Source organism: Macaca fascicularis, chromosome 3 (assembly GCF_037993035.2).
Source record: "Macaca fascicularis isolate 582-1 chromosome 3, T2T-MFA8v1.1".
Taxonomy (NCBI): Eukaryota; Metazoa; Chordata; class Mammalia; order Primates; family Cercopithecidae; genus Macaca; species Macaca fascicularis.
The window spans coordinates 73334660-73358946 of NC_088377.1; the positions used below are offsets into that span (position 1 = coordinate 73334660).

A 24287-nucleotide genomic window follows, 5' to 3' on the forward strand; every position below is an offset into this window, starting at 1 on the left:
TTCAATATATGTATATTTTTATTTAGAAATTATTTACATGTACCCAAGTACTAATATGTTGTATATATTACAAAACAGGAAAATAGAAGAATTTTAAAGAATGAACTACGGGTCGTGCATGGTGGCTCACGCCTGTAACCCCAACACTTTGGGAGGCTGAGGCGGGGTGGTCTCAAACTCCTGACCTCTTGATCTGCCTGCCTTGACCTCCCAAAGTGCTGGGATTACAGGCATGAACCACCATGCCCGGCCTCACCTGCATAGTTTTTGAGGGATGGGTTGGTGGTAGAATTGGCTAGTCTTCCTCCATGATCCCATAGTAACTATGCTTCTCCCCTCTCTCATTGCAAGCCTCTCATGGGATACGATTGTAATTATTTGCTCATGTGTTCTTCCCTCCCACCAGAGAGAAGGGTAAGTTTTTTGAGGTCATGGAGTGGGCCTTATACTTAGAAATCTCTCAGTAGTATATTAGCTAGCAAACTTGTCAGGAGGCAAAACAAATGACAAACAATTTCAGTGATTCAGGCAAGACATGAGGCTGACCTGAGGCAAGGTAACATTTGTGAAAAATGGAAGCCAGGCACAGTGGCTCACTCCTGTAATCCCAGCACTTGGGGAGACCATGGCGGGAGGATCACGAGGTCAGGAGATCGAGACCATCCTGGCCAACATGGTGAAACCCTGTGTCTACTAAAACTACAAAAATTAGCTGGGCGTGGTGGCATGTGCCTGTAATCCCAGCTACTCGGGAGGCTGAGGCAGGAGAACTGCTTGAACCAGAGAGTCGAAGGTTGCAGTGAGCCGAGACTGAGCCACAGCACTCCACATGGTGACACAGCGAGACTCTGTCTCAAAAAAAAAAAGGAATGGAACGTGGGGAACAGTTGTCTCAAAATATACGGGACTTTGACACAGACAGTGGGGTGATAAAGGAGAAGGAGGAGTCAGGGATTTGAATGACTTAGGTAGAGAATGATGGGTGGCTCTTTGGGACAGAGCACAGAGGAGGAGAAACGCGTTTAGAGAAGCTGAGGCAGGAGGATCACTTGAGTCCAGGAGATTGAGACTGCAGTGAGCTATAGTTGTGCCACTGCACTCCAGCCTGGGCAACAGAGCAAGACACAGTCTCAAAAAAAAAAAAAAAAAGAATTATCAAGATACTCAATTGTGGATACCATCTCAGGCCAGTCAGGATGGAATTATTAAAAAGAAACAACAGATGCTGGTGAGGCTGTGGAGAAATAGCAATGCTTTTACACTGTTGATGGGAAGGTAAATTAGTTCAACCATTGTGGAAGATAGTGTGGCGATTCCTCAAAGACCTAGAACCAGAAATACCATTTGATCCAGCAATCCCATTACTGGGTATATTCCCAAAGAAACAGAAATCATTCTATTATAAAGATACATGCACACGTATGTTCATTGCAGCACTCTTCACAATAGCAAAGACATGGAATCAACCTAAATGCCCATCAATGATAGACTGGATAAAGAAAATGTGGTACATATGCACCACGGAATACTACACAGCCATAAAAAGGAATGAGATCATGTCTTTTGCAGAGATATGGATGGAGCTAAGCCATTATCCTCAGCAAGGAACAGAAAACCAAACACCGCATTTCTCAGTTTTATGTGGGAGCTGAACAATGAGAACACATGGACACAGGGAGGGGAACATCACACACTGGGGCCTGTTGGAGGGGCAGGGGAGGGAGAGCACCAGATAGACAGCTAATGCATGCGGGGCTTAATACCTATGGTTCCATAGGTGCAGCAAACCACCATGGCACATATTTAACCTGCATGTTCTGCACATGTATCCCAGAACGTAAAATAAAATTAAATTAAAAAAAAAAAAGAAAAAAAAAGATGCTCAGTTGTGGAATGACCTGGTTCTTAATAACATGCAATCCAGAGCAAAGCCTTGCTTCCTTGTGCTATTTTCCAAAGCATACAACACCAGCATGAATCCTAAATACATCCTTAGTGATGTGCCCTAGGGTTTTCCATGATCTGTGTGCTCTTCTTGCATCGCATCACTTTGTTCAGCTGTCAGTGTGTTCCTGGTGGTCTTGGAGGGGCAGGGCCAGCTTCATGTGTGTGGACCTGTGCAATCCACAGAGTCCCTGGGCTTAGAAGCATTAATCCCTTGACCAGATTAATGCTTGGCTGCTGCCATATTGAATTCTTTTAAATATTTTAGAGACAAGGTCTCTTTCTCTGTTCCCCAGGCTAAACTGCAGTGGCGTGATCACAGCTCACTGCAGACTCAAGCTCCTGAGCTCAAGCGATCCTCCTGCCTCAGCCTCCTGAGTAGTTGGGACTACAGGTGCGGCCACCATGCCCAGTTAATTAAAATAATTTTTTTTTAGAGGTGGGGGTCTTGCTATGTTGCCCAGGCTGGTCTTGAACTCCCGGGTCGAGGCCACCATGCCCGGCTTGAAATTCTTAATAATTTTTGTACAGGGGGCTCCCTGTGTTGGTTTTTCACTGGGCCCCAGAAGTTCCACAGGGAGTTCTGCTGAAGGGCAGGGCCAGCGGGTAACGTCAGGGTCATCGTGGAAGAGGATGTGAGAAGTGGGTGAATTCCGGACTTTTTGGCTAGGATCCGTAAGACTGGCTGATATTTGGGATTTGGGTGGGAGAAAGCAGGGAAGAGAGAGGAATCACTCCTGCATGTGGGCTGGGACTTGCGCAATGAGCGCCCTTTATCCAGATGGGAAATATCGGGTAAACAAGTCAAGCAGATTTTAGAGTGGGCAGGTGGGGTCAAGAATCTGTTTGGTGAAAATAAGCTTCCTACCAAATATTATAAAATAAGGATAGGATATTACATTTAAAAAAAATTGCAGACCAGCCAGGAGTGGTGGCTCATGCCTATAATCCCAATACTTTGGGAAACCAAGGTGGGAGGATCCTTTGAGGCCAGTTTGAGACCAGCCTGGGCAACATAGCAAGACCCCATCTCTACAAAAAATTTTTAAACAGTAGCCGAACATAGTGGTGCGCACCTGTAGTCCCAGCTACCTGGAAGGCTGAAGCTGGGGAGGACTGCTTGAGCCCAGGAGGTAGAGGTTGCAGTGAGCTATGATTGTGCCATTACACTCCAGCCTGGGTGACAGAGTAAGGCCCTCTACCAAAAAAAAAAAAAAAAATTGGGCCAGGCACAGTGATTCACGCCTGTAATCCTAACACTTTGGGAGGCCAAAGCGGGCAGATCACCTGAGGTCAGCAGTTTGAAACCTGCCTGGCCAACATGGTGAAACCCCGTCTCTACTAAAAATACAAAAACATTAGCCAGGTGTGGTGGCGGGCACCTGTAATCCCAGCTCCCTGGGATTATGACGCAGGAGAATTGCTTGAACCTGGGAGGTGGAGGTTGCAGTGAGCTGAGATCATGCCACTGCACCCCAGCCTCCAGACAGGGCGAGACTCCATCTCATAGCAAAACAAAACAAAACCACCACAAAAAGATAACCCAATATTGTACTATAGTTTTGCAAGATGCTACCACTGCAGGGGAAGCAGGGAAGACAGTTCAAGAGCTCTCTGTAGTACTTCTTACAACCACATGTGAATCCACAATCATCTGAAAATGAAGAGTTTAATTAAAAAAAAACTGGAAAATTGGTGACCCAGAAAATCAGGATGTGAATGGAGCAATAGGCGGCTCAGGGCAAGCGTTGCTCATTTTTATTCCTCAGTTTTCAAATCTGCAAGGAGTTTGGGGGCAGCGCGCAGAGGCGGACACAGTTGGAAACAGTGAAGGGACTGTTTGTGGTGTCTTGGGGGACGGTGGCAGCAGCTCTGGCACCTGAGCGTCTGTCCTTCCTGGTGGTCTGGTGGTGAGGGCTGATGGGGTGGACAGCAGCTCATCTCTTGGAGGCCCTGCCAAGTAAAGGGGTGGACTTGGCTCTAGAGGACAATATCCTTGGCTCTGTGACTTCAGCGCTCACCTCCTCTAGTAATTTCAGGTTACTCTGGCAGTGGGACAGACACGGGCACGAAACCATGGGTAGGAGAGGAGGTCAGCGTAAGCCCGGTTGGTGTTCACGTTCAAGCTTCCCTTCACCACAGTCAGGCGCCCGGCGGGGAGAAGAGCATCTCATCATAAGATATTTGCAGATGTATTCACGGAACTTCCCACATATCTGGATGAGGATATACGACTTGCCCCCTGGAGGAAAGAGTTAAATGAATCGCTAAAGCACAAAATGTTCCTGTAAAATTGCTTCCATATTTTATTAGATGCAGATGAGCATGAATTATTGTGACGCTAACAGGGGAGTTTGAAAATTTTGTTCTTACCTTTTTCCATTAACAACCCCCCCTCACCTAGATGGTTATGGAAGGACTGGTTGAGGGATGCTGGTTTGGGGTTGGACCATTGAGTAAAGAGCTCATTCGCTTATTAATTCATCCCATCAGATGTTTATGGGGCACCTACCGTATGTCAGGGAACGCAAGTGCAATTACAGCTTGCAGGTGTCATTCTTGTTGATCAACCTTCCAACGACACCACCAAGGTCCTTCTGAGATGCGCCATTTTTGTTTTGCGGTTATGCTGGGGATGGCTTTTGGGGGAGGAAGCTTCCTTTTGAGCCTCTCAGAGTGCCACTGTCTTATCTATGCCAGAGAAAAGAAGGCGCATTTCACCTACCCCTCCAAGGTCAGAAATGCAAATTAACATTAATTCCACTTTCCCACAATCTCCCCGTTTGCATCAAGGTGTGAAACTCCATGGGGGGAAAATAGACACAGTTGTGCAAAACTGTTTTTCCAGCTGAACAGATCTGATTAGTTTCTTACACTCTGTGTGGCTCTGCCAATTTATTTTTTCTATTTATTTATGGGACAGAGTCTTACTCTGACACCCAGGCTAAAGAGCAGTGGCACGATCTCGGCTCACTGAAACCACTGTCCCCCAAATTCAAGCGATTCTCCTGCCTCAGCCTCCTGAGTAGCTGGGATTATAGGCAAGAGCTACCACACTTGGCTAAGTTTTGTATTTTTAGTAGAGACGGGGGTTACCATGTTGGCCAGGCTGGTCTCGAACTCCTGACCTCAGGAGATCCACCTGCCTCGGTCTCCCAAAGTGCTGGGATTACAGGTGTGAGCCACCATTCCCGGCCACTAGTTTTTCTTTTTTAAAAAAATTTTTGGGCCGGGCGCGGTGGCTCAAGCCTGTAATCCCAGCACTTTGGGAGGCCGAGACGGGCGGATCACAAGGTCAGGAGATCGAGACCATCCTGGCTAACATGGTGAAACCCCGTCTCTACTAAAAATATAAAAAAACTAGCCGGGCGAGGTGGCGGGCGCCTGTGGTCCCAGCTACTTGGGAGGCTGAGGCAGGAGAATGGCGTAAACCCGGGAGGCGGAGCTTGCAGTGAGCTGAGATCCGGCCACTGCACTCCAGCCTGGGCGACAGAGCGAGACTCCGTCTCAAAAAAAAAAAAAAAAAAAAAATTTTGGCCAGATGCGGTGGCTCACACCTGTAATCCCAGCATTTTGGGTGACCAAGGTAGGAGGACTGCTTGAGGCCAGGAGTTTGAGACTAGCCTGGGCAATATAGTGACAGCCCACCTCTACAACAAATAAAAAATTAGCCAGGTATGGTGGTACGTGCCTGTAATCCCAGTTAGCTGGGAGGCCAAGGCAGGAGGGTCACTTGAGCCTGGAGTTCAAGACCAGCTTAGGCAACATAGTAAGACCCCATCCCTGCAAAAATTACAAAAATTAGTCAGGTGTGATGGCACGAGCCTGTAGTCCAAGGTATTCAGGAAGCTGAGGTGAGAGGATCACTTGAGCCCAGGAGGCTGATAGCACCGCTGCCCTTCAACTTGGGAAACTGAGCAAGACTGTCTCAAAACATTTTTTTTTTTTTTTTTTTTTTTTTGAGACGGAGTCTCGCTCTGCCACCCAGGCTGGAGTGCAGTGGCCGGATCTCAGCTCACTGCAAGCTCCGCCTCCCGGGTTCACGCCATTCTCCCGCCTCAGCCTCCCGAGTAGCTGGGACTACAGGCGCCAGCCACCTCGCCCGGCTAGTTTTTTGTATTTTTTAGTAGAGACGGGGTTTCACCGTGTTAGCCAGGATGGTCTCGATCTCCTGACCTCGTGATCCGCCCGTCTCGGCCTCCCAAAGTGCTGGGATTACAGGCTTGAGCCACCGCGCCTGGCCTAAAAATTTATTTATTTATTTATTTTTGAGATGGAGTCTCGCTCTGTTACCCAGACTGGAGTGCAGTAGCACAATCTTGGCTCACTGCAACCTCCATCTCCCAGCAATTCTCCTGCCTCAGCCCCTACAGTAGCTGAAATTGCAGGCGCATGCCACCGTGCCCAGCTAAGTTTTTAGTAGAGACAGGGTTTCGCCATGTTGGCCAGGCTGATCTCGAACTCCTGACCCCAGGTGATCCACCTGCCTCAGTCTCCCAAAGTGTTAGGATTACAGGCATGAGCCACTGTGCCCTGGCAAAAATTTACTTATTTATTTTTATTTTTTGAAATGGAGTCTCGCTCTGTCCCCCAGGCTGGAGTGCAGTGGCACTATCTCGGCTCACTGCAAGCTCTGCCTCCCAGGTTCACACCATTCTCCTGCCTCAGCCTCCCAAGTAACTGGGACTATAGGCACCTGCCAAACCTGGCTAATTTTTTGTATTTTTAGTAGAGTGTTTCACCGTGTTAGCCAGGATAGTCTCGATCTCCTGACCTCGTGATCTGACCGCCTCGGCCTCCCAAAGTGCTGGGATTACAGGCGTGAGATACCGTGCCCAGCCGCAAAAATTTATTTTTAAGTTTTTCCATTTCAATAGCTTGAAGGGTACAAGTGGTTTTTGGAGACATGGAAGAATTCTATCGTGGTGAAGTCTAGGATTTTACAGCATCTGTCACCTGAGTAGCGTACTTTGTATCCAATAAGTAGTTTTTCATCCGTCACCACCTAACATCATCCTCCTTCTGAATCTCCAATGTCCCCACTCTGTATGTCTTTGCGTACCCATAGCTTAACCCCCACTTATTGGTGAGAATGTGCAGCATTTGGTTTTCTGTTCCTGAGTTACTTCACTAAGGACAATGGCCTCCAGTTTCATCCAAGTTGCTGCAAAAGACATCATTCTTTCTGTTTTGGAGACAGGATCTTTCTCTGTCACTCAGGCTGGAGTGCAGCAGTACATGATTCACTGCAGCCTTGGCCTCCCAGGTTCAAGCAATCCTCCCACCTCAGCCTCCCAAGTAGTCCCAAGACTACAGGTGTGCAACACCACACCCGGCTAATTTTTAAATTTTTCGTAGAGATGGGGGTCTCATTATGTTGCCCAGGCTGGTGTTGAATTCCTGGCCTCAAGCAATCCTCCTGTCTTGGCCTCCCAAAGTGCTGGGACTTCAGACATGAACCACCTCAACCTGCCTCTATTTCATTCATTCATTCATGCATTCATTTATAGATGAAATCTTGTTCTGTCACCCAGGCTAGAATGCAGTGGCATGATCTTGGCTCACTACAACCTCTGTCTCCTGGGTTCAAGTGATCCTCCCACCTCAGCCTCCCTAGTAGCTGGGACTACAGGCATGTGCCACCACGCCTGGCTAATTTTTGTAATTTTAGTAGAGATGGGGTTTCACCATGTTCATCAGGCTGGTCTCAAACTCCTGGCCTCAAGTGATCCACCTGCCTTAGCCTCCCAAAGTGCTGGGATTACAGGTGTGAGCCACCACACCCGGCCTCATTTTTTTTTTTTTTTTTTAGGCTGAGTAGTATTCCATAATATATACACACTACATTTTTCTTTATCCACTCATCTGTTGATGGGCTCTGCCAGTTTGATCCCAGCTGGACATGTGAGGGGCCTGGCTGCCCCTTAGCACCCCATCCCAGGGTAGGGGCACTGGGGATGAGAAAATGCATATGTTGTATTTCTCAGCTCTCCTTTAGAGATTGGGTATAGCAGAAAGGCTTGTAGGATCACTGGAAGCTGGAGTGATTGGAGTCTTTCACAGGCCCTGTCTGTCCCCACAGAGGAGGGAGTGAGGGTTGTAAAGAGCTTGTCTCTGCTGGCTTTGGCCTGAGCTGCTGGTAGGAGCAATGGCAGCTGGTCCCATGGCCTGTGGGTGCTGGCTCAGTTGAGGGGTGGGGGGTAGGCCTTAAATGCACCTAGGAGGGCTTCCAGGGCTGTCAGGAGCACAACAAATTGATATCTAGAGACTGCGGAATCTTTTTTTTTTTTTTTTAAACAATCAGACGGAGCCTCTCTCGGTCGCACAGGCTGGAGGGCAGTGGCACGATCTCAGCTCACTGTAACCTCCACCTCCGAGGTTCAGGCGATTCTCCTGCCTCAGACTTCCGAGCAGCTGAGACTACAGGCGTGTGACCATGCCTGGCTAATTTTTGTGGGTTTTTTAAAAATTTTATTTATTTTTTTGGAGACAGTTTCACTCTTATTGCCCAGGCTGGAGGGCAGTGGCATGATCTTGGCTCACTGCAAACTCCACCTCTCAGGTTCAAGTGATTCTCCTGCCTCAGCCTCCTGAGTAGCTGGGATTACAGGCATCTGCCACCATGCCCAGCTAATTTTTTGCATTTTTAGTAGAGATGAGATTTCGCCATGTTGGCCAGGCTGTCTCATACTGCTAACCTCAGGTGACCCACCTGCTTTGGCCTCCAGAAGTGCTGGGATTATAGGCATAAGCCACCACACGCGGCCGTGGAAGCTGTGGAATCTGCCACGAGGAGAATTCCTGAGGAAAACCAGAGGCCACATTGATGGCCCTTCACCTGCGTGGCCACATGGGATTCTCACAGCAGCCCAAAGTAGGGCCTTGAGCAAGGGAGTTCTCCTGGCCCCCAATTTAGGGGCAGAGAAACAACTCAGCAAGACCCAGAACTTACCTCTGATTACCCAGTGAGTTGTGGAGATTGGATTTCCACTTGTCATACTGCCTTTACATCTTGGCTTTTCAGCGAGAAGCTGTGCATTCAGCCCCTTGCAAAGGCAGAAAAGTGTTGCCGAAAAATGTACCAGGGACCAGGCACAGTGGCTCACGCCTGTAATCCCAGCACTTTGGGAGCCTGAGGCGGTTGAATCACCTGAGGTCGGGAGTTCAAGACCAGTCTGGCCAACATGGTGAAACCCGTCTCTGTAAAGACAAAAAATTAGCCAGGCTTGGTGGCAGGTGCCTGTAATCCCAGCTACTCAGGAGGCTGAGGCAGGAGAATCACTTGAACCTGGCAGGCGGAGGTTGCAGTGAGCTGAGACTGGGTCATTGCACTCCAGCCCTGGAGACAAGAGAGACTCCATCTCAAAAAAAAAAAAAAAAAAAAAAAAAAAAGATAACTATACCACAGTGGCTCATGCCTATAATTCCAGCACTTTGGGAGGCTGAGATAGGAGGATTGCTTGAGGCCAGGAGTTTAACACCAGCTTGGGAAATATACTGAGACCCTGTCTTATAAAAAGAAAAAAAAAATTAGCTAGGTGGTGGTGTGCACCTGTAGTCTCAGCTACTCAGGAGGCCAAGGAAGGAGGATCTCCTGAGCCCAGCAGTTTGAGGCTGCAGTGAACTGTGATCACTATCATGCCAGTACACTCCAGCCTGGGCAACAGAGGCCCCTGTGTAGAAAAGGGCACCCTTTGCTGCATCTCTCTCACTCTCTTTTTTTTTTTTTAAGATATGCAGTCTCGTTGTGTTGGCCAGGTTGGTCTCGAACTCTTGGTCTCCAGCAGTCCTCTCACCTCAGCCTCCCAAAGTGCTAGTGTTGCAGGCATAAGTCACCATGACTGGCCTGCATCTCTTTTTGTGTTAAATGGTGGAGAATGACCCAGAAAATCTACAAGTTTCTTCTTCTGCAGTCTGAGGGCTGCAGTTTATGATCAAGCCAGGCAGGCACACAGACTATCTGCCCTTCATTCCAAATTGTGGGTGCCTGGATTGCTCAGAAATTTGAAAAACACGCTGGGAACAGTGGCTCACACCTGTAATCCCAGCACTTTGGGAGGCTGAGGCGGGCGGATCACAAGGTCAGGAGTTTGAGATCAGCCTGGCCAACATGGTGAAACCCCGTCTCTACTAAAAACACAAAAATTAGCCAGATGTGGTGGCGTGCACCTGTAATCCCAGCTAGTCAGGAGGTTGAGGCAGGAGAATCACTTGAACCCGGGAGGCGGAGGTTGCATTGAGCCGAGATAGTGCCACTGCACTCCAGCCTGGGCAAATGAAAACTTCACCTCAAAAAAAAAAAAAAAAAAAAATTGGAAAACAGAATTGGCTAGAAACTGGAATTCACACTAATTACCCCCAGGATGCAGAGGGCTCAGGGAATCGGTGGGCAGGGGGAGTACTGGGTGTCTGGTTCTCATTAGTTGAGAGATCATCAGGAGCACCCCCCTGGTTGAAACTTTCAGATTTATACTAAAAAAAATACCCAGAATGTCCATGGAGTAGAATAAAGGTGGCTGCGTTGTGGCTGGACGAAATGAGGATCTTTCTGGGGCAGGGTTTTACACGTGACTTCTCAACAGAAGACCCGTGCTAGAGTCTGGCTCTGACATCTCTCTGCCGTGGGACTTCAGGCAAGTCCCTGTTGTGAAGCTACAATGTTTTCCCTCTGTAATGGCGGGAGAGAGTGGCATTTGCTTTATGGACCATTCAGGGACATGTAAAGCTCACATTAAATGAGATGATCTGTCTTCTCACTTTGATTCTCACATCACTGTGCAAGCACACATTACCATTACCAACCAGGTGGAAGGGTGTCCGAGAATACAGGAACAAATGTCTTCTAAAATCCAGGTTAGGCCAGGTGCGGTGGCTCACATCTGTAATTCCAGCATTTTGGGAGGCTGAGGCAGGTGGATCACCTGAAATCCGGAGTTTGAGACCAGCCTGGCTAACATAGTAAAACCCTGTCTCTACTAAAAATAGAATATCAGCCAAGCGTGGTAGCACACTCCTATAATCCCAGCTGCTCGGGAGGCTGAGACAGGAGAATTGCTTGAACCTGGAAGGTAGAGGCTGCAGTGAGCTGAGATGGCACCATTGCACTCCAGCCTAGGCAACAGAGCTAGACTCCGTCTCAAAAAAAAAAGGAAAAGAAAAACAAAACCTAAAAATAAAATCCAGTTCAGGCTTAGGAAGTCTCTTATTCTCTCTCTTTATGTGTCTCTTTCTTTCTTCTTTTTTTTGACAGGGTCTTGGTCTGTCCCCCATGCTGGAGTGCAGTGGTGCAATCACAGCTCACTGCAGCCTCGACCTCTAGGGCTCAAGAGATCCTCCCGCCTCAGCCTCCTGAATAGCTGGAACCACAGGAACATGCTACCATGCCTGGCTAATTTAAATTTTTTTTTTTTTAGAGACAAGGTCTCCCCCTAATGTTGCCCAGGCTGGTCTTGAACTCCTGGCCTCAAGCCATCCTCCCACCATGACTTCCTAAAGATCTGGGATTACAGGTGTGAGCCACTATGCCTGGCCTGGTCTCCTCTTTTCATCTGTGAGTTGGAGGCACAGTCTTTGGTAGCTCAGCTCCCTGGGAGAGGGAATGAAACACTGAGCATGCCTGGGGCCTGGGTTAGGGCAGAATTCTTGGTGGATGTGGGAGGAAGGGGGTGAAGTGAGGAATCTGGGCAGCTGTCAAGATGAGGAATTCAAAGTGTCAAAGGATAGAGAAAGATCTACAAGAAGCACTAACATGTAATCTTTTTTTTTTTCTTTTGAGATGGAGTTTTGCTCTTATTGCCCAGGCTGGAGTGCAATGGCGTGATCTTGGCTCACTGCAACCTCCGCCTCCCACTTTCAAGGGATTCTCCTGTCTCAGCCTCCTGAGTAGCTGGGATTACAGGCGCCCACCACTACACCCAGCTAATTTTTGGTATTTTTAGTAGAGACAGGGTTTCACCATGTTGGCCAGGCTGGTCTCGAACTTCTGACCTCAGGTGATCTACCTGGCTCGGCCTCCCAAAGTGCTGGGATTACAGGCGTAAGCACCCAGCCTAACGTGTAATCTTAATTGAGAGCCATAAGCATTCATTCATCAGATAACATTTGGTTTTTATTTAACGACTATATTTCTTTGAAGGTGATGCCTCATTGGAACTGGGTCCCATGGGATTAATTTGGGTTATATTTAGGGATTCATCATCAGAATTCTGGAACTCAGCTGTTGTGTTCAGTTGAATCACTTATTAACATAACCACCCAAAGCTAGGTGCAGTGGCTCATACCTATAATCTCAGCACTTTGGGAGGCCAAAGCAGGAGGATCATTTGAGCCCAGGAGTTAGAGACCAGCCTGAGCAACATAGTGAGAACCCATCTCTACCAAAAAAAAAAAAAAAAAAAAAAAAAAATTAGCCAGTCCGGCTGTGGTGGCTTGCATCTGTAGTCCCAGTTATGCAGGAGGCTGAGAGGGGAGGATGGCTTGAGTCTGGGAAGTTGAGGCTGCAGTAAGCCATGATCACACCACTGCACTCCAGCCTGGGTAAAGAGCAAGACCCCAACTCAATAAAATAAAATAATCATGCAAGATCTGAGCTGTTGTATAATTAAAAATTTGTTCTAGAATGGGCCAGGCACAGTGGCTCACATCTGTAATTCCAGCACTTTGGGAGGCCAAGGCAGGCGGATCATGAGGTCAGGAGATCAAGGAGATCAAGACCATCCCGGCTAACATGGTGAAACCCCATCTCTACTAAAAATACAAAAAAATTAGCTGGGCATGGTGGCGGGCACCTGTAGTCCCAGCTACTCTATGTCCTCCAAATAGAGAGAGAGAGAGAGAGAGAGAGAGAAAAAAAATGAGAATAAAAACTGGAATAGTTGGAGAAGTCTATGTGGAAAAGGCAATCCTAAATCACGTATTAAAAATAAGGGCCAAGTGCGGTGGCAGCTAACACCTGTAATCCCGGCACATTGGAAGGATGAGGCGGGCAGATCATGAGTTCAGGAGATCGAGACCATCATGGCTAACACGGTGAAACCCCATCTCTACTAAAAATACAAAAAATTAGCCAGGCATGATGGCACACGCCTGTAGTCTCGCTACTCAGGAGGCTGAGATAGGTGAATCGCTTGAACCCAGGAGGTGGAGGTTGCAGTGAGCCGAGATCACGCCACTGAACTCCAGCCTGGGCAACAGAGCAAGACTCTGCCCCCCGCCAAAAAAAGATTTCCATTTCTAGCCATGAAAGTAAAACAGGGATCAGAGTTCCACTCCAACCTTAAATGCCTAGAACATCAGATAAATGGAAGAATCAAGGGTTTTCAGATACTGAACAATAGACAACACAGGACATTGATCCCTGAAAGAAGACCAGCAAATTATGTGAGCTGTAGGAGTGCCCCAACTCACCACCTTCTGAGAGGTGCCATGGCTAATCCCAATGGACAGGGAGCACAGCAAAGCCAGGTGGCCTTGCAGAATCGAGGGGACAGAGTGTGGTTCTAAGGCAGGAGGCTGGAGTTGGCATGGATGCTTCCTGGAGATAAGGAGGCCAAGCCAGAGACAGAGAGAGTGATTCATAGACCAGCCTGAACACGGCGAAACCGTCTCTACTAAAAATTAGCTGGGCTTGGTGGTGCACACCAGTAATTCCTACTACTCAGGAGGCTGAGGCAGGAGAACTGCTTGAACCCTGAGGGGAGTGGAGGTTGCAGTGAGCTGAGATCGCGTCACTGCACTCCAGCCTGAGTGACAGAAGGAATGAGTCTCTGCCTTAATCTTTGAACACTGCTTTGTGCATGTGTATAAAGAAACTACTCAAACTGGGGGGTGGGGAGTGGGCATCCCTATCCTTCCCAACCTGGTTCACTGTTCGATGGTAGGGGTGGAGGATCATTCTAGGTAAACACTGAAGTGGTGATCAAAGTCTTCCCTAAAGTGTTCCCCTTCAGTGATATCCAACTGTCCCCCTACTCACTGGCAAATCTGTATTTACCTGGAACACCAACCCCAGATCTTTTTTTCTTTTCAGGCAGCATCTCCCTCTGTCACCCAGGCTGGAGTGCAGTGGCATGATCAGAGATCACTGCAGCCTTGACCTCCTGGGTTCAAGTGATCCTCTTACCTCAGCCTCCTGAGTAACTGGGACCACAGGCATGCCTCGCCATGTCCAGCTCATTTTTTTTTTTTTTTTTTTTTTTTGAGACGGAGTCTCGCTCTGTCGCCCAGGCTGGAGTGCAGTGGCCGGATCTTAGCTCACTGCAAGCTCCGCCTCCCGGGTTCACGTCATTCTCCGGCCTCAGCCTCCCGAGTAGCTGGGACTACAGGCGCCCGCCACCTCGCCCGGCTAGTTTTTTGTATTTCTTAATAGAGACGGGGTTTCACCGTGTTAGCCAGGATGGTTTCGATCTCCTGACCTCGTGATCCGCCCGTCTCGGCCTCCCAAAGTGCTGGGATTACAGGCTTGAGCCACCGCGCCCGGCCAGCTCATTTTAAAAAATTACTTTTTGTAGAGATGGGGTCACCCTATATTGAGAAAGCAAGTCAGGGTCTTGCTGTCTCACCCAAGCTGGAATACAATTGTGCAAATATAGCTCACTGCAGCCTCCAGCTCCTGAGCTCAAGCAATTCTCCTGCCTCAGCCTTTCAAGTAGCTAAGACGACAGGTGTGCACACTATGCCTGGCTTATTTTGTTTTCCTGTGTGTGTATGTAGAGATGGGGTCTTGTTATGTTGCCCAGGTTGATCTCAAACTCCTGGCCTCAAGAAATCCTCTCACCTAGGCCTCCCAAAGTGCTGGGATCACAGGCATGAGGCACCACACCCAGTCTGAGCCCGAATCTTCCTATGTCTATACTGCTTTCCCTACAAATGCAAGAACCTAAAAATACATTCAGCCCAAAGCTATATCCTGACCACAAATACATAAAAACCACCATAAACACAACTATGACCTTCTCCATTCAGTATTGGGGACTGAAATATTTGTTGTTGTTGTACACATAATATTTTATTCGTTCCTAATAATGATGCTGTGAATGCAGGATGGTAAATGTTGCCTACTTTAAGAAACCCAGTACCCAGAGACATTATTAACTTTCCAAATTCGCACAGCAAGATAATGGGAGAAGTGGAACCAGAATTCCACTTCTCTTAAGTAGTACTTAAGTTGATTCTTCCCATGAAATCTAAAATAAACTTGTAGGCTGGGTGCAGTGGCTCACACCTGTAATCCCAGCACTTTGGGAGGCCAAGGTGGGTGGATCACTTGAGGTCAGGAATTTGAGACTAGCCTGGCCAACATGGTGAAACCCCGTCTCTACTAAAAATACAAAAATTAGCCAGGTGTAGTGGTGCACTCCCAGCTACTATTATTTAGCACGTGCTGTGTCAGACATCGCAGAGTACCTGGGAAGCAACAATAAATAGAACTCTTTCTCTCTCCTGAGCCCACAGTCCAGTCAAATAGAGGCAAAGAAATAATGACAGTGCCTGGCGAGAACGCTGGGAGAGCCAGGTTCGGGCTGCAACAGGGGCAGAGCACGGGGAAGCCTCCCTCAGCCTGGAGCAGGCGGGGTAAACCGCCCCACAGCGGGACAGCTGTGAGGAGACTCGGCCAGTGAACAGAAATCTTTTCAGTCATGCATCGTGTGACTCACGCTCGTATTCCCAGTACTTTGAGAGTCCGAGGTGAGAATCACTAAGGCCAGGAGCTCAAGATCAGCTTGAGAGCGAGACTCCATCTCCACAAAAAAAAAAAAAATTTTTTTTGAGACGGAGTCTCGCCCTGTCACCCAGGCTGGAGTGCAATCGCGCAATTTCGGCTAACTGCAACCTCTGTCCGGCTAATTTTTTGTATCTTTAGTAGAGACAGGCTTTCACCATGTTAGCCAGGCCAGTCTCGAACTCCTGACATCGTGATCTGCCCACCTCAGCCTCCCAAAGTGCTAGGACTACAGGTGTGAGTCATGGCGCCTGGCCCCCAAAATTTTAAAAATAGGCTGCCCATGGTGGTTCATGTCTGTTGTCCCAGCTACTCAGGAGGCTGAGGTGGGGGAATCACTTCAGCCCAGGGGTTTAAGGCCGCAGTGAGCTATGATGACACCACTGCACTCCAGCCTGGACAACAGAATAAGATCCTGTCAAAAACCAAAAAAAAAGGCTAGCACAGTGGATCACACCTCTAACCTCAGCACTTTGGGAGGCCAAGGCAGGAAGATCAATTGAGTCCAGGAATTCGAGACCAGCCTGGGCAACATAGTAAGAACCTATCTCCAAAAACATAAACAAAAAGAAAAGGATATTTTAGTTGGTGATTATTGTGTGGAAAAGAAAGAGAGATCAGACTGTTACCGTGTCTATGTAGAAAGAAGTAGACATAAGAAACTCCATTTTGTTCTGCATTTGAGAAGCTGTTAATCAGTGACCCTACCGCCAACCTTGTCCTTACAAGAGACACGTGCTGTGGTGACTCAAGGTTTAAAGGATTTTGGGCTGTGCAGGGTGTGCTTTGTTAAACAAGTGCCTGAAGGCAGCTTGCTGGTTAAAAGTCATCACCATTCTCTTAATCTCAAGTACCCAGGGACACGTACACTGCCAAAGTTCGCAGGGACCTCTGCCTAGGAAAGCTAGGTATTGTCCAAGGTTTCTCCCCATGTGATAGTCTGAAATATGGCCTCATGGGAAGGGAAAGACCTAATCGTCCCCCAGCCTGACACCCGTGAAGGGTCTGTGCTGAGGAGGACTAGTATAAGAGGAAAGAAGGCCTCTTGGCAGTTGAGATAGAGAAAAGCATCTGTCTCCTGCCCGACCCTGGGCAATGGAACATCTTGGTGTAAAACCCGATTGTATGTTCTGTTTACTGAGAAAGGAGAAAACCGCCTTAGGGCGAAAGGTGGGACTTGCTAACCAATGCTGCTCTTTATCCACTAAAAAGGTTTATGGAGATGTTTGCATATGCCTATCAAGGCACAGCACTTTTCCTTAAACTTATGTCAGAGATCTTTATTCATATGTCTTACTGTTGACCTTCTCCCTATGATGATCCTATTATCCTGCCACTTCCCTTTTTCTAAGATGGTAAAGATAATTATCAATAAATACTAAGGGAACTCAGAGACCGGTGCCAGCGTGGGTCCTCTGTATGCTGAGCGCCGGTCCCCTGGGCCCACTTTTTCTTTCTCTATACTTTGTCTCTGTGTCTCATTTCTTTTCTCAAGTCTCTCATTCCACCTAATAAGAAACGCCCACAGGTGTGGAGGGGCAGGCCATCCCTTCAATTATGGTGCCAACATGGGCATTCCAGGCAGAAGAAACAGCTTAAGCAAGAGCAGGAGAGCAACGAGGGCAGTGGAAACAGATCAGTGGCTGGGAGTGAGGAGAGAAGAGGATGAAAATCCAGGAGAGAGCAGAGGACACTGAGTGTCCTGACCAGGGATTACGGCTTTGTCCTGTGGGCCTGGGGGAGCCAATCACAGGACTCCCAAATTTTAATCTGTGGCCGGGCACAGTGGCTCACACCTGTAATCCCAGTGCTTTGTGAGGGTGAGACAGGAGGAACACTTGAGCCCAGGAATCAAGATCAGCTTGGGCAACACAGCAAGACCCCATCTCTATGAAAGTAAAAAAATTAGCCAGGCATGTTGGCATGTGCCTATGATCCCCGCTACTCAGGAGGCTGAGGTGGCAGCATCGCTTGGGCCCAGGAAGTTTAGGTTGCAGTAGAAGTGATCTTACCACCACACTCCAGCCTGGGTGACAGAGAGAGACCCGGTCTCAAAAGCAAACAAATACAAATTTGGATTTTTTAGAAAGACCACTTGGGCATGGGTGATAGGAGGCTGTCTGGAAACAAGGCTGGTAAGGAGGCCACCTCTGAGGACCAAGCGAGTGGGACAGAGGCCTGGCTGCTGGCAGGAAGGGAATATGGACGGGACAGAGGGAGGTGAGCCCAAAGCTGAAGAGAGGGGAACAGTGCAGTGGGCGCAGGGCAGGCCGGGGGAGGCGAGTGACATCTCTGTCCCGAGATAACACATAAGCAGAAAGTTCAATAGCACTTACCTAATGAAACCCTGCAATCATTTCCGCTCTGTACTTGCTCTGAATAATGGGTTTCTGAAACATCTTTCACCACTTCTCAAACTGGGTGGCCAGCTGCAGCTGAATCAACTCCAGGTGCCTGTAGTCATGATACCAAGAGTAGCAGCTGTTCACACAGATCACATCCACATACGGAGCCTAGGACCAGAGCAGGAGAGCCCGTTCAGCACCCAGAAGACTGCATGATTCAGAACTCACATGCTTTGGGGGCTCTTCTGGCAGAGAAGGTAAGAAGAGGATGTAATCGAGGCACTCAGGGAGGCTGAGGCAGGAGGATGGCTTGAGGCCAGGAGTTCGAGACCAGCCTGAGCAACACATCAAGACCTCAGCTCTAAAAGTATAGTAGTAAGACAATTAACAGGGCACAGTAGCTCATGCCTGTAATCCCAGCACACTGGGAGGCCAAGGTGGGAGGATCGCTTCAGCACGGAAGTTTGAGACCAGCCTGGGCAACATCGCATGACCCCATTTCTACAAAACATACAAACAAAAAAACTAGAAGAGGAAGAGCTGCCTCTCGGGACTGAGAACATCCAAGTTCGCCAATTTAGATCCTGAAATTACCCTGCCCCACAGGCAGGAAACGGTCACAAAGTAGCTCAAAGGAGGCAGGCCTGTGACTCTGCACTGACGTGCGCAGCTGAAAAGGACTGTGAGAGGCAGAGCAGCTGCCAACGCGCAGTCCTCAGCCAAAGCCGAGGGCCCCCGCCACTGGAGCTGACTCCTCTCCAGGCAGCAGTCCCATCACTGGGACTTGCCCTGGACTTACCTTGCCCTGGAGAAGCGCTCCAACCTGAGGGGCCGATGCAGTCATTCTCACAGAAAATCTTTTTCTGTTTTGTTTTGGATACAGAGTCTCACTCTGTTGCCCAGGCTAGAATGTAGTGTCATCATCTCGGCTCACTGCAACCTCTGCCTCCCACAATCAAGTGCTTCTCATGCCTCAGCCTCCCAGGTAGCTGGGATTACAGGTGCGTGCCACCACATCCAGCTAATTTTTTGTATTTTTTGTAGAAACAAGGTTTCACCAGCTGGCTGGTCTGGTCTCTAACTCCTGACCTCAAGTGATCCACCCGCCTTGACCTCCCAAAATGTTGGGATTGCAGGTGTAAGCCACTATGCCCGGCCATCACAGAGAATCTTTTTTTCTTTTTTTTGAGACAGACTCTTGCTCTGTCGCCCAGGCTGGAGTGCAGTGGCCGGATCTCAGCTCACTGCAAGCTCCGCCACCTGGGTTTACGCCATTCTCCTGCCTCAGCCTCCTGAGTAGCTGAGACTACAGGCGCCCGCTGCCTTGCCCGGTTAGTTTTTTGTATTTTTTAGTAGAGATGGGGTTTCATCGTGTTATCCAGGATGGTCTCGATCTCCTGACTTGGTGATCTGCCCATCTCAGCCTCCCAAAGTGCTGGGATTACAGGCTTGAGCCACTGCGCCCGGCCCATCACAGAGAATCTTGAGGCAGCTTTCATAAGGCGGCACTGTGGGCTGCAGAGGGCCTGAAAGAGTCCCACCTAGGAGCGGGGCAGAGATGACCAAGTAGGACCACCATCAGCTTCAGCAAACTGGTGCTCAGGGCTGAGCAGCAGATGCTTCTGTGTCCAACTGGCTAGTTTCTAATGCGTCCTGAACACACTACTTTCTAGTAAGAATGCTGGCTGGGTGCGGTGGCTCATGCCTGTAATCCCAGCACTTTAGAAGGCCAAGGTGGGTGGATCACCTGAGGTCAGGAGTTCGAGACAAGCCTGGCCAACATGGCAAAATCCTGTCTCTACTAAAAAATATAAAAATTAGGCAGGCGTGGTATCGTGTGCCTGTAATCCCAGCTACACTGGAGGCCGAGGCAGGAGAATTGCTTGAACTCGGGCAGAGGAAGTTGCAGTAAGCCAAGATTGCACCACTGCACTACAGCCTGGGCGACAGAGCAAGACTCCATCTCCAAGAAAAAAAAAAAAAAGAATGCTAATGTCAGCCAGGCATGGCAGCTTGTGTCTGTAATCCCACCACTTTGGGAGGCCAAGGCTGGAGGATCACTTGAGCTCAAGAGTTTGAGACCAGCCTGGGCAATATAGTGCAATCCCATCTCTGCAAAAAGATCTAAAATTAGCCCAGCACACCTGAAGTCCCAGTTACTCGGGAGGATGAGGCGGGAGGATGAGGCAGGAGTATCTCTTGGGCCCAGTAATTCAAGGCTACAGTGAGCTGTGATTGCACCACTGCACTCCAGCCAGGGCAACAGAGTAAGACCTTGCCTCTACAGAAGAAAAAGAAAAATGCAGGCTCCAACTTTGGAGTTACTGAATCAGGATCTCAGAATGCAGAGATCTGCCATTTCGAAAAAAATTCCCCTAGAGATTCTGAACATCCAGGTGTGGGCCAGATGAACTCTAAGCCCCCTTAAACCTTTGACATTCTATGACTCTATTAAATCAAAGTGCAAAAAACGCTGAGTCCAAACTGAGCAAACAAATCCCATCTCCCTATGCCCAGCCTCCCTGAATTCAGAAAGCCACCTGCCTGGCGAGTAAGCAGGGAGAGAATTCTCATTAACCCAAAGACCATCTATGAAAAAAGACTGGCTGCAGCTGAGTGCGGTGGCCGACACCTGTAACCCCAGCCCTTTGGGAGGTTGAGGCAGGAGGATCGCTTGAGCCCAGGAGTTCGAGACCAGTCTGGGCAACATGGCAAGACCTTGTCTCTATCTTTTCAAGTAAAAAAACAAAATAAAAAATCCCTGGCTGGCAGCTCATGGTCCTTTCCAGCTGTTCCCATGAGCAGACTTCAGGACAAGCCCAGGCAAAGGTGGGGAAAAATGGGGTAGGGACCCCCAGGCTCACCCCTTTGTCCGCTGCATAGTTGGAGTTGGTCACAAAGGTCACAGGCCGGGAGGGGTCCAAGGCTTTGGCGTGAGCAATCACCATCCTGTCCACAGAAGGCAGAAGACACAGGTTCCGTCAGTCCAGGAAGGGCTCGAACACCCTCCCATCCTCCCCCATCAGAACACAACACGGGGCCAGGCACGATGGCTCACACCTTTAATCTCAGCAGTTCGGGAGGCCAAGGCGGGTAGATCACTTGAGGTTGGGAGTTCAAGATCAGCCTGGCCAACATGGCAAAACCCTGTCTCTACTACAAATACAAAAATTAGCCAGGCATGGTGGCACATATCTGTTTAACACCAGCTACTTGGGAGGCTGAGGCATAAGAATTGCTTGAACCCAGGAGGTGAAGGTTGCTGTGAGCCAGGATCACACTGCAGTCCAGCCTGATCCATAGAGCTGGGTCCATAGAGCCCTGTCTCAAAACAAACAAAAGAAAACACACACACACACACACACACACACACACACACACACACACACACACAAAGCATAAAGCCACTGCTTTCTTCCCTAACTTGAGATGTATTTTACATAAGGGCACATGATCCTCTAGTCCTAGACCGAGCTCTCTAACATCACTCTTTCTCCCCCCGCCTCCGAATCCTATCCCCCCAGAGGAGAGCCACCCTTCGAGGCACACAGAGCTGAGGTCAGTGGGCTGGACACTGCCAAAAATGAGGTTGACTCCCTGAAACAGCTCTTGAACACAGGAGTGGATGGTTGCAGATTTGGGTGGGATATTTATTAATGCATCAAGCAAACAGGGAGTGCAGACTCTCAGATGGGAAGTTTCAAAGCCTTGTGACAGCCTGGCTGAACCTCTCCAGGCTGGGCGGCTCCCTCCAATTCCTGCCCCAGCAAACAGACATCTCCTCTGGCCACCTCCCAAAGAAGCCTGTCTGTCAGGCACCTGCTCCTGGAAGCCTGCGCTCTTCACCTTCGCAACAAAGGTCCTGTCCACCCAGTCCTGCTGAGCACACCCCTGTGCCCCAGAGCTCTGAACTGTTCTTTGTCCAGGCTGGGACGACTTCTCAGAGCCTTCTGCCTACTGCAGACTTGGCTCAGCCCAAAGCACTCCATGAAATTGGGGTGTAGTGTCTGCCTCAAGGAGCATTTCCAAAACCTCTACTGCCTCTGCTGCAAGTGAAAAATCTACCTCTGAATGCTGAGTTAGAACTGCATGATTGTAAGGAATAAAGGGGGCCCGGGCACGGTGGCACACACCTGTAGTCCCAGCACTTTGGGAGGCTGAGGCAGGTGGATCACTTAAGGCCAGGAGTTCAACGCCAGTCTGGCTAACATGGTGAAACCCCGCCTCTACTAAAAATACAAAAATTAGCCGGGCACAGTGCCTCATGCCTGTAATCCTAGCACTTTGGGAGGCCAAGGCAGGTGGATAACCTGAGGTCAGGAGTCCAAGACCAGCCTTGCCAACATGGTGAAACACAGTCTCTACTAAAAAATGCTAAAGTTAGCTGGGCATGTTGGCATTAGTGTTGTGGTGCGATCTCGGCTCACTACAACCTCTGCCTCCTGGGTTCAAGCGATTCTCCTGCCTCAGCCTTCTGTGTAGCTGGGATTAGAAGCATGCATGAGCCACTGCACCTGGCCTGTGCAACAGAGCAAGACCCTGTCTCAAAAAAGAAAACACACACATACACACACACAAACAGAAAACAAAACAGAATAGCATCATTTCCTTATCATTAGCTTGAAGGAAGTGAATTGCCTGTAAAAGTTTCCATTTTCAAAAAAAGCATTAAAATACAGTGTAATCCCCGCACTTTGGGAGGCTGAAAAGGATTGCCTGAGCCCAGGAGGTGCAGCCTCCACCTCCTGGACTCAAGCGATCCTCCCACCTCAGCCCTCCAAGCAGCAGGGACTACAAGCGCGTGCCACCATGCCCAGCTAATTTTTTGTATTTTTGTAGGGACAGGGTTTCACCATGTTGCCCAAGCTAGTCTGGAACCCCTGAGCTCAAGCGATCCACCGCCACGGCCTCCCAAAGTATGGGATTACGGGCGTGAGCCACTGGGCCCGGCCCAATTACTTCCTTCAGTCTGAGCATGAGCGCTGGAAGAAAAGCTCTCACTTGCATGTAAGGTTTTAGAGACAGAGTATCCCTCTGTCACACAGGCTGGAGTGCAATGGGGCAATCTCATCTGAGTGTAACCTCAACCTCCCGTGCTTGATCTTTTATATAATCTCGGCTCAGTGTAATCTCAACCTGCCGGGCTCGATCACACACACACAGACACACACACACACACACACGTTTAGACAAAGTCTCGGTCTGTCGCCCAGGCTGGAGTGCAGTGGTGCGATCTCGGCACACTTCAACCTCCGCCTCCCGGGTTCAAACAATTCTCTGCCTCAGCCTCCGGAGTAACTGCGATTACAGGGCCCGCCACCACGCCCGGCTAATTTTTGTACTTTTAGTAGAGACGGGGTTTCACCATGCTGGCCAGGCTGGTCTTGAACTCCTGACCTCGTGATCCACCCGCCTCGACCTCCCAAAGTGCTGGGATTACAGGCGTGGGCCACCGCGCCCGACCGATCGCTTATATTTTTAAAAAGATGTTTTCTTCGTTTTCTAGCCCCTTTTACACCGCTACAAAGTTTCAAAGGCTTAATGCGATTACAACGGCCCCTGAGAGGTCGAGCTCGGCGATGCAGCTCCCTAATGCGGGGCAACCTCAGAGGGGGCCTACCCTGCCCAGGATGAGCCGCGCCAGGTGGCGGGGAACGCTCCCGGGGGTCCTCGGGCCCTGGCTGGGGGAGGTGTTGTGGGACGCACGTACCCGGGATCAGGTAAGGCGAGTGCACGGCGGAGGCTGCAGCTGCCGCTGGCCATTGAGGAGCTTCTCCGCAACGGGCCCGCCAGGAGCCGGCCGGTTGGGGCGCAGCGCCTGCTCGTGACGCGTCTGGTCCTTGCTACGCCCGGCCCTGCAGGCGGGGAAGTCGTAAAGCTCCTCCCGGTAGCTTATGGGCGGCGGCAGCCGGGCCGAAGCTTGCAGACACAAAAATGCCAGCTCAGCTGCCGGTTATACGTCACAAGCGCGCGCCTTCGGTGACGTCACAAGGATGGGCCTTGGGGCGACGTCACAGGCTGGGGTGTTCGGCGGTGTCACGGAGTTGGTAGTGTCAGTAGCTGAGCAGTTTTCTCCTGAGAGTGGAGCCTGGTAACCGCGACCTCCCCTCCAGGTCCTGTGTGTTGCTGGCTGGAGAAAGGTAGTTGACAAACTCTGACCCAGCGCAGTGTTTATGTCGGTCAAAAATACAAAAATATGTCCAGGCGCGACCAAGGCGGGAGGATCCCTTCAGGCCACGAGCAGTCTAGCAACATGGCGCGACCCTGTCTCAGTAGTC

The 24287-nt window shown here is 49.5% G+C and overlaps 1 protein-coding gene across 6 annotated transcripts; it reads right to left on the reverse strand.

The window, feature by feature from the left end:
- Positions 1 to 23948, reverse strand: LOC135970130 (beta-glucuronidase-like). Of its 6 annotated transcripts, none has more exons than XR_012432376.1 (5): positions 23720 to 23948; positions 20874 to 20958; positions 18001 to 18118; positions 4457 to 4635; positions 1 to 4186 (listed from the first exon to the last, which is right to left on the reverse strand). XR_012432376.1 is itself a non-coding variant. In XM_065541905.1 (5 exons), exons 1-3 carry the CDS (start codon positions 23770 to 23772, stop codon positions 18067 to 18069), a joined length of 249 nt encoding a protein of 82 aa, XP_065397977.1. In that variant the 5' UTR covers positions 23773 to 23948; the 3' UTR covers positions 1 to 4186; positions 4457 to 4635; positions 18001 to 18066. The 6 variants fall into 6 exon arrangements, 2 of the variants coding, with proteins under 2 accessions (XP_065397977.1, XP_065397976.1); XM_065541905.1 differs by having other exon boundaries at positions 18001 to 18177; XR_012432375.1 differs by lacking the exon at positions 4457 to 4635 and having other exon boundaries at positions 3681 to 4186.
- Positions 23949 to 24287: the final 339 nt, after the last annotated feature.

Coding starts and splice junctions, on each gene's coding strand:
- LOC135970130 (XM_065541905.1), bottom strand. CDS start 23,772: ATGGCCAGCGGCAGCTGCAGCCTCCGCCGTGCACTCGCCTTACCTGAT. Junction 20,959..23,719: donor CTCGCCTTACCTGATCCCGG/GTACGTGCGTCC, acceptor TTCTGTGGACAG/GATGGTGATTGCTCACGCCA. Junction 18,178..20,873: donor ACTATGCAGCGGACAAAGGG/GTGAGCCTGGGG, acceptor CTCTGGTCCTAG/GCTCCGTATGTGGATGTGAT.